The sequence below is a fragment of the Hippichthys cyanospilos genome, chromosome 19 (assembly GCF_059441005.1).
Source record: "Hippichthys cyanospilos isolate Australia breed blue-spotted pipefish chromosome 19, RoL_Hcya_1.0, whole genome shotgun sequence".
NCBI classification, from domain to species: Eukaryota; Metazoa; Chordata; class Actinopteri; order Syngnathiformes; family Syngnathidae; genus Hippichthys; species Hippichthys cyanospilos.
Genome location: NC_142387.1, coordinates 16,358,236 through 16,374,583, shown reverse-complemented (window position 1 = coordinate 16,374,583; position 16,348 = coordinate 16,358,236). Strand labels below are relative to the sequence as shown.

Below are 16,348 nucleotides of genomic sequence, written 5' to 3'. Positions count from 1 at the left end.
AGCGAGCGAAAGGAGAAAACATAACGAGAGCGTGAGGGCTAGCACTTCCGCCTTCGCATGCTCGTCCTCGCAAGGGGCATAAAACTGATCATAGCACACGACAATCATTTCTATCTTATGTGTCTCACTATGGTGTTGATGATAAGTTATGAAGTTTGTTCCTCGCGAGTTATTTTGTTCGTTTATTCTGTGCTGCATAGACGGATGTCCGTCGTAAACGACGGACCAGGGACTGCCATTTTGTCTGAAACGCTCTCGTCTTGGATTTTACTCTTCGATTATGAATGGTGACGTCATATATTGATCGGAACAAATCAGGGCGTCACGTGCTACTCATCGATTGGAATCATTCCGTTTCCACGCCTTTGTTCATCATAAACTGAACAGAACGCTCACATCGATTTATTTTTATATTTGCATTGAGGCTCATACTCGGTTCGCCAGCAGCTTGTCGCACGATCGGGGCTTGACTGCTTTGGCCTAATTTCCGGCGTTCTTTGGTCAATTGCTTCTGTCTGGGTGATCTCACCAAACATGGCGGCAACTCAAGCTACCAATCCTTCTCAGTTGCTCCCGTTGGGTTTGTACATTTTTCTTAATTATTTTTTTTTTTAAACATGGTCGAATATTTTTATGTTTGATAAATTACCTTTAACCCTATCAAACCCACCTTGCTGTGAATTCACGTCTTTAAGCGCTTTTACAACTCTTGTCAGTGTCGCGTCTTTTGTGCGTGCTCGTGGCATTTGATTTTTTTTTAATGACTTTGAATAACCATTTTTTGCATGATACCGAAGAGTAAATATATTAATGTTGAAGTTGGTAAATACCTCACAAATGGCGTCAAAATTGAATGAACACACCTTTTAAAATGAATTTGAAAATGCACCAACTAAAGTGTACAAATGGCATTCTTATCGGATGTGTTGCGTCTACATTATTAGCCAAGAAGAAGAAGAGGAAAAAAAAAAACTTTATTCAACAATTACCGTAACATTCAAATAGGTCGGTTTGACTCACAATATAACAGGACTAATACTCTGGAAATATGTATTTTGATATTATTGAGTAGAATGTAATTTGTCCTTTATTTGCGATTTATTTATGTTATTGCTCAGGATTTTATATTTTTTTTTGTTTGAGAAAGTAGTCCGTTTTTTTGTGTTTTTTTTTTATTACTGTGGAAGTTGATATTAAAAAAAAATACAAGTGCCGTTCTGGTTTCGAATCAGGAGGAAAGCGATCATTAAAAAAAGCAATGATTTCCTTTCAAGCTGTTGTGGCCCAGCTCCATCTCGAAGCGCGCGTTTTTATTTCCAGAGCTTGTGGACAAATGCATCGGTTCTCGCATCCACATCGTCATGAAGACGGACAAAGAAATCGTGGGCACTCTGCTGGGCTTCGACGACTTTGTCAGTATCCTAAAAAGGCAACTTGATTACGCTGGCGTCCCGTTGGTCATTCCTTAACTTGTTTTGCTCAAGACATGGTGCTGGAGGATGTCACTGAGTTGTAAGTTGGATTTTCTTTCTTTCGCCTGCTTAATGTCTGATGTGTTTACCAATGTGACTTTTTCTTGCGGTGCGCTTCAGTGAAATAACACCAGAAGGTCGCAGGATAACCAAGCTGGACCAGATCCTACTCAACGGCAACAACATCACCATGGTAACCGACCCCCCAATGTGACGACTTGTTTTCTCGCTATCGGGGATGGAAATAAATCGCGTTTATTTGATGTTTCCTGTGCAGCTCATCCCAGGAGGAGAAGGCCCGGAAGTTTAAGTTTCACCCCTTCAATCCCAAACACGTATTTTTATGTCATTAGTTTTTCATTAATAATTTAATTTAGTAGCGGACATTCAGACCCTCCCCTCGGCAAAAAGTTAAGAAAGTGTATGTACGTGGGAAAGTCTAGACTTGTTTTTAAAACAAAACAAAACAACGTGTTTGGCATTGAATGAATTTTGTTTTATTTTGAAGTTTGTTGTAGTTCCTTTTTGTTCTTGGGACAGGAAGGCACTTTTTGTTATTAAAAAAAAAATGTTGGTTTGGCAATAAAAAGTGTGACATGAAGCACGCAGAAAAAAATGAGACAGAGCCTTTTATTGATGATTTGAGTGTTGAAGGCCCTTTTTTTTTTTCCTTAGATGAAATCTTGCCACTTTCAGTACATGGATGGCTTCTCCTCGCCTTTGGGATTGGTCACCTTGTCCATGTTCTTGCTGATCATGTCGTAAAGCTCCACCTGAAAAGAAGCGAGGGGGTCACAAAACGGCCTATTTATGAATAACTACAAATATATTGAAATATTTGACAATATAATTATTATGATAAGTATTTATAAATAACTAAAACCAGACACAAACAAAATAAACGATAACTCAAAAAATTAAGTAACTAAAAATATAAATATGTGAAATATAGTAAATAACAAAGCTATTATTTATAACTATATATATGAAATAAATATATTAAAATAAAAAAGAAATATATATGTTAATTTGGTTGAACATATAATAAGCACTATTCAAAATTTGAGAACAAACTAAAAAGAGGCAAGTAAAAGAAATTGTCAGTATATATTGCAGGTTTGCGAGCAAATGAATTGGAACATGAAGCAACGATGATGTGCCAATCGCTTGCGGGACTTACGTAGAAAGCGCGCAAGTCCAGGATGATCATTCGGATGTCCGAGTAGGCGGCCACGTCCTTCTCGTGGACCAGCGCGCGGTAGTCCATCTGGAATCAAAACGAGTTGAAGAAAAAAAATAGATATACAGTGCTGTATGTATATATATAGACTGGTATGCCGTTTCCCCAGCAACTCACCACGTGGGTTTCTTTGGAAGCTTTGGCCACGGCGTCGCCCCGCTCCAGCAAGTACCTAGATCGCGCGACCAAGCGCCAGTTGACAATTTGCCACGTTTTCACATCTCGCCACCTACTTGTTGATGTTGGTCCGGAAGCCGTCCGCTTTGGTCTTGATCGCCGCAATTCTCTCCAAGATTTTCTCCTGCAAGCCAACAAACGAAATACGCTCGCGCTCAGAAGTTGGCCGTAGCGCGTACAAAGACGTTTTGCAAAAAGACGATTCAGCAAGGCGTCGCTTCATGTTCCGGTTCTTGTGCTCTTCAGTTGAAAATCAGGCGTTATTTCTGGCTCGTCCGCCAGAAAACTGGCTCACTAACGCGGATGTCTATAAAACCAAAATAAAGGCGTACAACTTTTTGCAAAACCGTCACAAGAACACAAGCAATTAGTCGCTTCGTGTTCCAATTCGTTTGCTTTTTATTTGAAAACTACCCTTCCTATCGCTTATCGCTTCTATCGTTTTAAATTCGATTTAATTACAGGGATAAAGTTGCACTTATGAAAGGGAAAACAAGTTACCACGCAGTAAAATGTCAAGGCACCTGAATAGCGACGCCGAAGTCGTTGCCGTCTTCGATTTTGGGGACGAGGTGCTGAATCCAGCACGCCACCTGCCGAGAAAAACAAGCCGACGATGGAACGGCGGCGGGAGCGGACGCGCCGCCGCCGCCGCCGCCGCTCACTCACGGTGACGATGGTCTCCCGCAGGCTGGCGATCTCGGGTTTCAACTTGCCCACCAGCCCCAAGATCATCTCGTGGGACTTGATGAAAGCGCATTTGGGCTCTGCGGGCGCAAGGAGACACCTCAAGCTCCGTGACATGGCAACCCAAGCCCCGCCCCGCCCCGCCCCGCCCCGCCCCGCGGAAATCATGAAGAATACTTCACTTTTCTTTTTGTCTTCGTCTTCGGCCATCTCCGAGTCCTGCGTCGGCATGAACGCGGGTTAAAAAGGTCAACAAGATGCCGTGAACGTCGGACTATGAGCCGCTACTTTTTTCTCGCGCTTTGAACCCCGCAGCTCATAGTTCAACGCGTTGCATTAACCCAAACCTAATATATAAATTACAGATATGAACACAAGAAAATATGAAGGCTTTACAATAAGGACAGTTATTCTATACGCTAGCGACCAGGGGGCAATCTCCATGAGTAAACACAATCGGCCATGTTACTCTTGTGTTGGTGCAGTACTCAATCAATCTGACTGGTCGGCGTCATCTCGGTGCTGCTCTTATTTCTATACTAAGTTCCATGTAGCATCTTTGCGCGTAAATATCCGACGCTACAATTGTCGGCTTTTAGAAATACATTTCCTGTTCAATTTTTGCTGTTGTGGTTTATAATCGTGTGCGACCGATGGTCCGAAAAATAGTCATTCTCAACGTGTACTTGGCTCCCTCCGGTGGCGCACCAAAGAATCGCCAAATGAAATGCGCGTTCAATGGCACCTTGTCTTCCGGGGCGGGTGGCTCGGGGATGGGGATGTCCAGCGGCGCTTTGAGCGATGACATGTCTGTCACGCAGACACCCTGCCATGAAAAACAACCACTTTGATACGACACATGGCTCTTTGGCCGATCAAAGTTGAGCTTTGAAATGTTCCGCTCGATTTGAATGCAGGTTCTGACCTCGAGCAGGGCGTTTAACTGGAGGATCTTGGAGGGAATGAAGGTCGAGAAAAGTTCGTTTGCCTGGAACGGGAAAAACACGCGCTGATAGCTGCATTCTTTTGCATTTTATATTTTAAAAGAAGATAGTTGAAGCACATTCCCGGGACCAACCTCGCGAAACAAGGCCTGGTGAAAGGCTTCCACCTGCAAAAGATGACAAAAATCAAGATAAGTAAAATAGACAAGATGAAGCCTTTTCTAGCGAACTGCTGACTCACATCACATTTTACTTTCGTTTTGCCGAAATTGAATGGCTTCCATTGTTAGTAGCATTTAATGTATTCATTGAAACAACTTAGCGATGCTTAATATTTTAAAAACGTTCTGCAGGTGACTCTCGTCACTTTTTTTAGTATTCAGAAAAACAAAACTTACCCTAGCTGCATTTTCGCTGCGTATCTTCAACTCCAAACTTTTGGGCATGACAGCGAGGAAAACTTTTTTTTCAACTAAGAAACACAAAAAAACGGGACCGTGTGGCGAAAGTGCTGCAGAAGGGCGACGTAAGTCTAATTTTATTTTATTTCCTCATACATTGAGTTTAGTTTCGATTTGAAGCACCGCCTATCCCTTTCCTTTTGTCAGGCTAAAACAACTTCCGCTTGCACCTTCACTACAAAAGCTAACACTATTATTCATTTACATAAATAACATAGGTAAACTTCATTGCGTTAATCTATTCGTACATCTGATTTAAGATATTATTTTTCGCGGTTTTCGAGAAAATCGTCTAGCGGAAATACCCAAAGCAGACCGGAAGGAGGCCTAAAATTGTTCCCATTAGCTCTTGTTGTGAAAATCAAACACCATCATACCAGAAGTTCAGTCAGTAGCCAAACTTCCGCCTTTGTGCTGCCTTCATGAACACTCGAGCAAGTTCAGGTAAGACGAGACGACGAGTGTGTGAAATGTTTTCGTAATTTATTCTTCACGGCTGCCTTTCGGGGTCTAAAATTTAAAATAACTCAAGTTCAAATGTTCTTTGTGTGCGCCCGTGACGTGTTTGTCTCACTCCAGCAAAGTTTGACCAAATGGAACGACGACGTATAGCTTTTTTTTTCAAGCTAGTTGAAGTCTTCAACTCAATCAAAGACAAAGATTTGTGGACAATACTTCGTGTTGTGTGTTTCTTTTTTAAGCTGCTAGCAAAACTGGCAGCTGTTACGTTATTCCTCTCTGGTTTTTGGACTTCCCCTTAACAAGCGTCAGTGAAACCAGTCAAGTCATTTTTAGCTCCAGGACGCTGCCAGAGGCAACACGCTCACAATGGTTTGATGTTTCACTTCAATCGTGTTGACATACGAGACTTTTTTTTCCCCTCAACCCTTTAAGAACCGACAACGTCAATGTCCAGTCCTCGAGGTTTTCTGTCCTGCATGTTTTCCAAGTTTCTCTTGGCAAGATACCTGATTCAAACGATCAGGATCATGATGAAGCAATGAGAAACCTGCAAAACACGGAGGGAACGGACCCTGGAGGACTGGAGTTTGACGCTTAGAGGCCCTTTCAAGTGACAATGAGTAGTATTTAGAGCCATTATTCATTCGAGGTAGATATGATCATTTTAAGCCTTGCAAATGACACCATATTGCTGATTTGTATTCAAATTAATGTTATTTAAAATACGTATGAGGAAAAAAATTGGTCTGTTGTGAGTTATACGGTTAAGTCGACCCCCCTCATATGTGGGTTGAAAATGAGGGGGGAGGGGGTATATTCTATACATTTGAGTACACCCACCAAACTGTAAAGATTTGTGTTTCTTTGTTGTTGTTGTTTTTTTTTTTTTATGTCCGGTGTTGACGTTTTTCCGAGCTATTGTGCGCCGAAATCGATAGCAAATTGTATTTGTATCGGCTCACTCACAGACGCTCGGCGCACGCTCCCAAATTCTGGTCTCTCTATGACAGTGTAGTGCAGGCGCTGCATTCGCCAGCAAAAGGCAACTCGAACTTCTGCGTCAAAAGCGTACAAAGATCTGATAAGGGGCATACAAACTCAATGTAAACAATGGCAGCAGTTTGTTTGCAGTGAGCGGCCCGGATGGAGGAGGCGAGGAGGAGAGGCCAGGCCCTGCTCACGTCGGGCCTGGGCCAGGACGTGAAGTCCGAGGTCCAGGTGATGGCCGACTTCCCCCTGCCGCCGGCGCACAAGTACAGGCATCTCCAGGTGGAGGCCATGCTGAAGAAAAACGTGTCTGGAGGTGGCGACGCAACTCAGGTCAACCCTTGATACTTGGCTTGACCCCTTTTTTCAGTGTTTGGCAGAGGGATCGTTTCAAAAATGTCTGCTTTAAGTACTAAAGTAATCAATGACATTATACGTGATTGAATCAATTACCTTAGGTGCCTTATTAAGTAATTAACTACTAATCAAGGACTTTAAATACAAAACTTACTTTTAGTAACCCTAACCCTAAAACTATCACTTTGCTACTTATTACCTAAAGGAAGTAAAATTAGCAAAGGTAATCAGTTACATTTAGTATGTCAAGTTTAGAACCTCAGTACTAGAACTAGCTTCTTCCTTAAGAAAAGCACATGAAAAAAATACATAATATATGTATTTCTTACTTTTTTTCATACACATTAATACACAAGTACCTGGGATTGAGTGTTTTAACAAAAAAAGTAAATATACGTCTTTGCGATTGAATGACTTCAGGCAAAATATCCTTATTTAGCCATTTCAGCCCACACACACGCATTAACATATCCACAAGTACTGTACCTGGGATTGTTGAGTGTTGAGTGATGCTGGGTACCCAGAAATCACAGCTCACCTGTGCTTTGTACCTGTTTATTTTTATTATTTTCTCAGATGACTCCAGGAGCTCTTTGTTTGAATGTGACAACAGACAATTGTATACAATTAATTGAAAAAAAAGATCTATCTTCAGTGTGTACACACATTTGGAACCGTTTTCCAAAAATGCCCCAAAAAATTGCAGTTTCAGTTTCAATTGAATGAGAATATTCTTACAAAAATGCAAATATTTCACGTCTTTTTTTTTTTTTACCTGTAGTCAAAGAAAACGCTCTTTTTAACGGTTTCTTCTTCCAATCAGGTGTTGGGGTCATTGAATAATTTGGCGAAGGCCTTGAGCATCCTGGAGAAATACGGCTGCAACCTGACCGGCCTCACCAAGCCCAAGTTCTGGCGCAGCGTCAAGTACAACAACCCGGTTTTCAGATCCACCGTGGACGCCATCCAGGTGAGCGGCGCCACCGCCGCCCCGCCCGCGGCCAAAGCGGCGACTAACCGGCCGGCCGGGCTCGTCGGCGCAGGGCGGCCGCGACGTACTCTTCCTTTTCGGCTACACCGAGCAACAGTCGGACGGCCTCGGCTTCGCCGACGGCGTGGCCGAGCCCGACCGCGAAAAGGTCGCTTCGGTGACGCTGGAGGTCATGACGCTGCGTTGCGAGCTGGACATGCTCATCAAGGTTGGCTTTGGAACGCGGCCGTCGGCGAGCGCCGTGCCTGACCTGCTGCTTTTTAGGGCACGCATCCTCATCCCGGGGCCTTCAAGGACTTGGTCCCCGAGTTGGCCGGCCAACAGGTACGTCTGCTCCTTATTAATATTTAGATACACGTGATCATAAAGGTAATGGAACGCGGATGGCGCGCAGCTTTGGGTATTTATGGTTGAAAAAAAACAAAAACTGGAGCTGCATTGCAAGGAAAAGAGAAAAACAAATAAGCGGGCGCTGCAATCGAAGATCGCTCACAATGTGGGGAATTCGAAACGCGCTTAACCCGCAACAAATACTTTATATAAGTTACAGATATGAAGACAGGAAAATCTGAAGAGTTTCACAGATGATATTGATTGCGTTTTTATAGTTTTTACATTGTCGCCAAACTCTTATACATAACGTAACATAGAAAAGACCAGAATTTCATCCTAAAATGAGGGATGCGTCCTATACACACGCGCGTCCTATATTTGGCGAATTACCGTATTTGTCCTCCAGGATGCGACCGTCAACGACGCGGCCGTCATCCCGCCGCGAGAGGAGAAGTCAGAACGCAAGCCGCCGCCGCCTCCGCCCGTCCCGCCCAAGCCCAGATGCCCGGACGTCGGCGAGCAAGCTCCCAAGCCTCCGTCCGCGCGTCAGTTGCTCACAAACATTTTCTTTGGGTGCTGATTAATCAAATTCGGCCATTCAGATAGGGCTACGGAAGGCAGATGATGAACAACTTTTTATTTTCCCTTATATCAAACCTATGGGTTTAATCCATTCAACGAAATGACTTTAAAAAGTGTAAAAACTTCGGTGGGATGCAATAGCAATAGTGGACACTAGGGGGTGGGCATCTTATCTTTGACTAGATTACTATTCATGGGTCTACGATTGGATTCAGAATCATTTAGTGTTTTTTTTTTTTTATTCCAAGTGTTTTTTACCATAATATTGATTCCGACCCCCACTTGACACAGCTCCCAGGGTCAGCGGCATGTCTCAAAAAGAGATATGTTGTTATAAATGACATTTTATACAAAAAATTGCGTTTTGGTTATTGTCCTTAAGTGAGTCACAACTCAACGAAAATAGGAAAATGCAGGCCCCCGAAGTCGAGTACAATGTGTGTGCTTGCTCCATCTAGTGGTACACATAAGAATCGCCGCCAAAGTACAATTCAGTTATTTGCAACTTAATTTTTGAGAACTACTTGCGCGCAGGCAACCAGTGCAATCTGTGCGGAGGCTCGGCGGCGATCGTCTGCCCCTCGTGCGACAACCAAACCTTTTGCGACGCCTGCAACGACCTCTTCCATCGCCACCCGGCCAGGACCCATCACAAGCGAGACCAGGGCCCCACAAGCATGCAGGGTAAGTCGAGCTCACGATTGCAATCATCTGCAATTTTATCCTTCGTGTTTGTCATCTGCTACTTTTTGTTGTGTGTGTTTGCGTATGCGAAGAAATGTGCTCCATCTGCGGCGTGTCGCCCGTGCACGCGCGGTGCGCCGCCTGCGTGCAGATGTTGTGCTTCAAGTGCGACGGGCTCTTCCACTCGCACCCGGAGCGCAAAGGCCATAGCAGGACGCCGCTCGCTCCCACCAACACCAACAGGTAAGATTTATACCCCCCCCCCCCCCCCCCCCCCCCGTTTTTTGCAGAGAAGGCAAAAAAAAGTATCTTTACAGCGGAGGGCTATTTTTCTTATGATGAAAACCAGTTGGCTGTACGTAATGGATTTTTTTTTAATGCGCGTTCCATGTCAACATTTTCATTTTCCACTTCCAGCGCGCCTCCATCAATGTGCTCCACGCCCTCCAACGCAGGTGAGAGTGTGTCCATGCTTGCGAGATGTTTTCCAAGTCATGTCCGCATTGTGTTTTGCCGCGAGATCCGTGTCCAAAATGACATCATCCATGAATGGTGTGTTGATAGAGTGGGAGTGTAAGAGCTGCACGGTCATCAATCCCGGCAGCAGCGTCCTGTGTGGGGTGTGCGAGCGCCCCCGTCTGGCCCCGCGGCCCTCTATCACCTGGCTGCCCTCCAGCCCGGGTTCCGTTTCGGTTTCCGACACCAGAGAGCAGGTCGGTTGCTTCTTGCTGCGATTCAGGGATTTTTTTTTCCTTCCAGACTTGAGCTACGCCCTCTGTTTGAGGCATGGCCAAACACTTGTTTTTTTTTATCCATCCATCCATCCATCCATCCATCTAAAGAACATTGTATAGATAATAGATTGTATATTTTTGTTTGCCTATTTTTGGTCACGTGTCTGTTGGCGAGCCCTTGGGACATAATTCATCTTTTTTTTGCCTTCTGCAGCCTCATTGGATATGTCAGCGCTGCACCTTCGTCAACGCGGCGTCGGCAGATGCGTGCGAGTTGTGCAGCTCGCCGGGCAAACCGGTAGCCGAATCCCAACGGCTTCCAAAGACCTCGTGCGAGGTGAAGCATCAAGGCGCCTCGCCGCAGCCCAGCCCCAAGCCCAGAGCCAGCTTGGATCTCAAGAGGCAGGAACGCATGAGGGAAGACGGGCTCAAGCTCATAAGCCAGATCAAAGTAGGAGTCTCTCGTCACCGCATCGCACGTCAAAACTTTGGGGTCCTATGCCATGTTCCCCAAATGGGGCGGGGGGTGGCTAACCCCCTCTATTCGCGGGTGGTGCCGAGCCAAGCGGCAGCTAGCAAAAAAAAAAATGCCGTACGGTATATAAGGGCCTTAATTGCTGGTAGAGGCCACAAGATAGCGCCAAAACTTTCTTTAAAAATCCCTCGACGATAAGGCTGCAGCTAAATAAAGCTCTTCAACATAGTGTTGCTACGAGGACCAAAAATAAATCAATATATATTTTTTTTAATCGTTGAATAAAAGTGTCACGAATTAATCAAATGTTTGATTAACTAATTAAATACGCAATTAAATAAATACATCTTTCATTGATTAATAAAATGACCAATTCTTTTTTAAATGTAATCAATGGTATTTTAATTAATTAACGACACAATTAACGGAACATTGATTTATTTAATTATAAAATGAAACTCATTTATTCGCTTTTGCTCCTCCATGTTGGCAAAGCCATGTTTTTTAAAAAAATTCTATTTAGCAACTCAAGGCGCCCTCTGCCCACAGGAAGCGGAGAAGCGCGGCATCAGCCCCGAGGAAGTGTACGCGGTGCTCCGCGCGTGCGCCGGCACCGACGTGGACCCCTGCGACTGGCAGGCGTCGGAGCTGCCCCACCTGCTGGACGAGATCTGCGCCACGGCCGCCTCGGTGCACGTGAGCGTCTCGGCCGACGGCGAGGCCGTCAAGCTGTCCAGAGCCGAAGCCAAGCTGGCCTGGCTGGCGTCGGGCGGCGACGCCCGACGGGCCGTGACGCGAGTCCTCTGGGACCGACAAATGAAGGTTTGAAAGTCGCCTGGTTGGGGTGTGCTTTGCAAAAAAAAATGATTTCGCGGGAGGGACATCGCTGCTCGAAATGCTAAATGGAGGGCATCGAGCTAGCCGACTATAAAAATCCATCAAATGAAATGGGTCATCTAGCATGTCGGAAGATTCAAACATATCTGAGCTTGAATTTAAAATCAGATGATGCCATAAATCCACAATTTTAATGAGCCAGCGTCCTAGAAGAGACAATTCTCATGTGTAAATCTGCCAAACTGCACAGCAGAACGCGCGTTATCGCACCAACTCTTTGAAACAAGGTCACGCAGATGGCTGCTGCACTTTGATCAGGATGAACAAAAAGATGAACTCCTGTTTATCGCAGAGTGTACATTCTGGAGCCGCCCTCAAAAGATGAAAGTTCATCATGTAGCGCAAGCACATAAATACTCTACCGCGCTCTTTATCTGACGTGTGCGTGGGCAGATGAGTGAGCTGCACTCCTTGGGCTTCCGCGACGCCTTTCAGTGCCAGGAGGCCCTACGGCAAAGCGGTGGACAAGTCAAGGGAGCTTTGTCCGTGCTACAGCGGCCTCTGCTGGACGCCTTTCACAAGCGCATCTGGAGCGACCAGCAAGAACCTCCCATCGACCCCAACCATCCCGACAAAGAGGTGCGCCGTACTACGCTGCGGTTGGTCCTCACTAGGATGACAATTCAGCACATTAGTAGAACATGTCTTTTTTTTTTTTTTTTTAAACACTTGTACTTCTTTCCACTAATGTATGACAATTTTGCACAATAGTTAGTAGCGCAACGCACGCTCATAGGAAATCGGTTTCCAAAACCGATGAAGAGAAATCGGTGTACATGTGTACACGGACCTTGAACCCGATAACTAGTAGCAGGACAGTGGTCCCTCGTACATCGCGGGGGCGACGTTGTAAAAATAACCCCCGATAGGCGACAATGGTGGAGTAGTGGTTGCGTGCCCGCCTCACAGTTCAGGGACCCAAGTTCAAATCCACCCGGCTCCGGCCTTCCTGTGTGGAGTTTGCATGTTCTCCCCGAGCCCGCGTGGGTTCGCTCCAAAAACGTACACGGGAGGTGAATTGGACATACTCAATTGTCCTTGGGTGTGATTGGGTGCGCGAGTGTTTGTTGTCTCTGTGCGCCCTGCAATTGGCTGGCAAACACTTGAGGGTGTCGCCCGCCTACTGCCCTAGGTCAGCTGGAATAGGCAGTAGCAAGCCTGCGACCCCCGTGAACCCTATAGAAAAGGGACGGACGGATGTTCCAATTGATTCGCTCTTAATTTGCTACTGGAACCACCGGTGACCTTAAGACGGATATGAGATGGCCGCTTTTTCATATGGCGGCACGCTTTTGCTCGGCTAACGACTCCGGTCCACCCCCGCAGCGGATGTGCCGACGTCTGCTGGCGCTGTACGACCTGCCCAGCTGGGGGCGCTGCGAGCTGACCCTGTCGCTGCTGCAGGAGCCGGGCGTGGCCTACACGCTGGAGGACGTGGTGCAAGCGGTCCGCGAGTCGCACGACCGCGACTTCATCCGGCGCGTCCTCAACAACGAGTGCCCGTGCTGCCTCAGCATCTTCCCGCGGAGCAAGGTCCTCAACTGCGGATCCCGCTTCAATAAAGGATGCCATGGCATTTGAAATCTTTTCTTTGTTTTTGCGCAGATGCAGTCTTTAACGTCCTGCCAGTGCTCGGTGTGTCTGGAATGTTTCACGCAGCACTTCACCATCATGGTGCGCGACAGGCACATCTGGGACATGGTGTGTCCCATCTGTCGAGGGCCCGACATCACCGACCCCGAGCAGCTGGACAGCTACTTCTCCACTCTGGACATCCAGGTGCGACCCGCCGGCGCGCCTCGGGGGGAGGCCCGTAGAGACGGGGCGCCGAGGGTCACCGTGACCTCGCCGCTTGTGCTTCGCAGCTGCGGGAATGTTTGGAGCCTGACGTCTACGATCTCTTCCACAAAAAACTCACCGAGCACGCCCTCATGAAGGACCCCAAGTTCCTGTGGTGCTGCCACGTCAGTCAAAATCCGCTCCTTATGTATTTCCTTGAACCGGGGCTGTCAAATTCATTGTCGTCGGGGTTTCGCTCAGGGAACAATTCAACTTAGTTAGCCAATTTCAGCGCTCAGCGAACAACTGACTTAGCCAGTTTCAGCAGTGAAAAGATTATTTTAATACTACATTATTTTTCACTCCCTTTAAAAATGCATTTTTCCTCTTGTCGACTGAAAATCGCCTCATACGCGTTCCGGTCACGGCTTTCTCCAAGCCGAGCTGTGATCGGTTGTTCTGAATACACGTGATGTCATTTTTGAAAGCATTCAGCGTACACGAAAAATAGATCCAATTATGTATAGACAAAACCATTGTGTTTACTGCTGAAAACGGCTAAATCGGTTTTGCGCGCCTTCAAATCCTTGAAAAAAGAACGATCTGTTTGTGGAAACGTGCCCCGAATTCGGCTGTCGACCGACGCGGAGGCTTGAAGTCTTTCTGCGATGTCGCGTACCGCAGTGCGTGTTCGGCTTCATCAACGATGGCGATCAGCTGAAGGTGACGTGTCTGTCCTGCTGCAAAAGCTTCTGTGCCAAGTGCAAGAAACCGGTGAGTGAGCGTCGCCGTCTTCAATTCCGATTTTGGGGTCTCCGATCTGATTCCGAATCGAATTTGACGTGCAAAGACTCGTACCGCAGTATACGGTACGTATAAATGTAGAGATAAATGATCTCTGTGGTCAGTGGGAGCCTCAGCACCAGGACGCGAGCTGCGAGCAATTCCAGCAGTGGAAGCGGGACAACGACCCCGAGTACCAGAAGCAGGGCCTGGCCGGCTACCTGAGGGACAACGGCATCAGTGAGTGGCCCCGTCGACCTCGGCCGGCCCGACCGACCGACCGACCGACCGACCGACACTAAAAGCGGGCCGGCTTCGGCAGCTTGTCCTCACTGCCGCTTCCAGTACGCGCTGGCCAAAGGCGGCTGCATGCACTTCAGCTGCTCCCAATGCAGGTACCAGTTCTGCAGCGGCTGCAACAACCCGTACTACACGGTGAGTACGCAGCACCGCCCCGCCGTATCCTTCCCAAACTCCAAGTAAATCCGTATCCGTTCTCCCGGCTTCCGGCCCGCGGCGCAGACGGGCTGCAGGACGGAACAGTGCGGCTTCACGGGCCTCCACGCTCACCACCCGCGCGACTGCCTCTTCTATCTGCGGGACTGGGAGGCCGCGCGGCTGCAGGCGCTGCTGCAGGTGCCAGCGCGCCCGTCATTTGCGCAGCCTACTTTCCATCGGCTTGCTAACGCGTCCCGCCGCTTTTGTTGGTCAGGGCAAAGGCGTGGCTTTCAACACGGAACCTTCGGATGAGCTGCAGGCGGGTGAGGGATGATGCGGAACGCTTTGGAGTCATGGGATATATTAGAATGCTTTTGAATCACAAGGAATGAGATCGATGTCGAACCAAATCTTGCTGGGGTTTTTTTTGTCTTGAAACTCAATGATTATATCCAAAATCAATCGATTCGAGTGAACGGCATGTTTTGGTTGACGCAGACACCTGCGGCGTGATGGAGCAGAAAGACGAAGGGGGTCAGCCCGTGGACTCGCCGTGCGGGGTCCAGACTCAGCCGGGCCAGGCCGGACTCTGCGAGTGAGTGCCGCCTTCCTCGCTCCGCCTTCCTCGCTCCGCCTTCCTCGCGCCGCCTTCCTCGCTCCGCCTTCCTCGCTCCGCTTCTCGGAAATATTCGCACGTTGCGAGCTTCCGAGGGGCTTCGCCTTCCCGGCCCGGGTCCACGGCATCTGCGTTGTCCCGTCACGTGCAGCAAACATTACCGAGAGTACCTGGTGAGTCTGATTAACGGGCACTCGCTGGACCCCGCCCTTCTCTACGACCCCCACGACCTGATCCGAGCCTGCGACCGCTACCGCGTGGACGCGCGGCGGGCCGACAACGAGGACGACAACGCTTACCATGCCCGGATACGCAAGGTAACTTTTTTTTCTTTCATTACATTGGCTTGTGAGTGCCCTGATTTATGTGTTGTTTTTTTGTTTGTTTTGTTTTTCACTTGTTGAAAATATTCAGATTCGTGTCTAGGAGTATGGAAAGACTATATATATATTTATTTCAAGAAATATTTCAAAACAAGCTGTCTTTAAAGATGAAATGCAAGGGTCCTGAGCTTGAAAAAGAACTCGAGGCATCAATTCCGTTCATCGTGGATGGCAGGTGTGATCGGAGTGCGATGCTACGCCACTGTAAATTTCCGTCTCGAAAACAGCTTTACTCACGCATAATCACCAGTAGATGGCATCTATCTAAGATACGGATTGAGCGCGCTATCCATTGAATCTTGAATTTGCCTTAAAATGGCGAAATAGAGTTTTAAGTCTAAATCATTTGGTTGACTTGGCAGGCCTCCCGCCACTTATCTCTCGCAGTGTTGACGCGGAAAGATTACACGACGGCTTCCAAAGTGTCTCATTATATTCAAGGCCGGTTTGCCAACACTTGTTTTTCTTTTGACTTTGATGCTTTCCCGCAGAAACTGATGGCGGTTCCCCTGGGCGAAAAAGTTCCCAGGAACGCCACTCAGCAGCCTCTCGCAAGCTGAGCCGCCTTCCGTCCTCCGTAAACTAAACAATGTGCACAATGGACTTTTATTTGTAATGAGCTGCATAGCTCATGACTCACTGTTCTATAGTCAGTGCTCATAAAGTATGTCAGGGGAGGGGAAAGAAGCGTTTGTTTGACACCGTCTATCCCGTGTGTACTCACGTTTGTGCTTTGCCGATGAAGATCAATAAATGCGTGCCCTCCGAACGATTCCTTGTTGCGTCGTATTTTCCTTATGGCACGATTTCAGAAGTTGTTTTGTTTAATCACTTTGTTCGTCGATGTCAAGTGACCGGCTAAACCA

At 47.1% G+C, this 16,348-nt stretch overlaps 3 protein-coding genes across 6 annotated transcripts; 2 read left to right on the top strand and 1 right to left on the bottom strand.

Annotated features, from left to right (window-relative positions):
• Positions 1 to 341: 341 nt before the first annotated feature.
• lsm5 (LSM5 homolog, U6 small nuclear RNA and mRNA degradation associated) lies at positions 342 to 2,091 on the top strand. The gene is made up of 5 exons (XM_088441969.1): positions 342 to 580; positions 1,321 to 1,416; positions 1,485 to 1,512; positions 1,593 to 1,665; positions 1,750 to 2,091. Exons 1-5 carry the CDS (start codon positions 535 to 537, stop codon positions 1,780 to 1,782), a joined length of 276 nt encoding a protein of 91 aa, XP_088298095.1. The 5' UTR covers positions 342 to 534; the 3' UTR covers positions 1,783 to 2,091.
• On the bottom strand, positions 2,089 to 5,135 carry psme2 (proteasome activator subunit 2). Its single transcript, XM_088441964.1, has 11 exons — positions 4,919 to 5,135; positions 4,655 to 4,687; positions 4,502 to 4,564; positions 4,322 to 4,402; positions 3,759 to 3,795; positions 3,559 to 3,656; positions 3,414 to 3,482; positions 2,946 to 3,013; positions 2,830 to 2,884; positions 2,653 to 2,739; positions 2,089 to 2,245 (listed from the first exon to the last, which is right to left on the bottom strand). Exons 1-11 carry the CDS (start codon positions 4,964 to 4,966, stop codon positions 2,165 to 2,167), a joined length of 720 nt encoding a protein of 239 aa, XP_088298090.1. The 5' UTR covers positions 4,967 to 5,135; the 3' UTR covers positions 2,089 to 2,164.
• LOC148408170 (E3 ubiquitin-protein ligase RNF31-like) lies at positions 4,515 to 16,251 on the top strand. 4 transcript variants are annotated; one of them, XM_088441957.1, is made up of 24 exons: positions 4,515 to 5,425; positions 6,564 to 6,763; positions 7,620 to 7,757; positions 7,831 to 7,986; positions 8,043 to 8,102; positions 8,518 to 8,656; positions 9,228 to 9,377; positions 9,470 to 9,620; positions 9,795 to 9,832; positions 9,942 to 10,090; positions 10,326 to 10,562; positions 11,136 to 11,408; positions 11,877 to 12,062; positions 12,810 to 13,016; positions 13,089 to 13,262; positions 13,349 to 13,447; positions 13,947 to 14,036; positions 14,171 to 14,285; positions 14,368 to 14,480; positions 14,568 to 14,681; positions 14,758 to 14,806; positions 14,982 to 15,078; positions 15,251 to 15,416; positions 15,974 to 16,251. In XM_088441957.1, exons 2-24 carry the CDS (start codon positions 6,587 to 6,589, stop codon positions 16,040 to 16,042), a joined length of 3,147 nt encoding a protein of 1,048 aa, XP_088298083.1. In that variant the 5' UTR covers positions 4,515 to 5,425; positions 6,564 to 6,586; the 3' UTR covers positions 16,043 to 16,251. The 4 variants fall into 4 exon arrangements, with proteins under 4 accessions (XP_088298083.1, XP_088298084.1, XP_088298080.1 ...); XM_088441958.1 differs by having other exon boundaries at positions 7,611 to 7,757; positions 12,888 to 13,016; XM_088441954.1 differs by having other exon boundaries at positions 4,516 to 5,425; positions 7,611 to 7,757.
• The last annotated feature ends 97 nt before the right edge of the window (positions 16,252 to 16,348 follow it).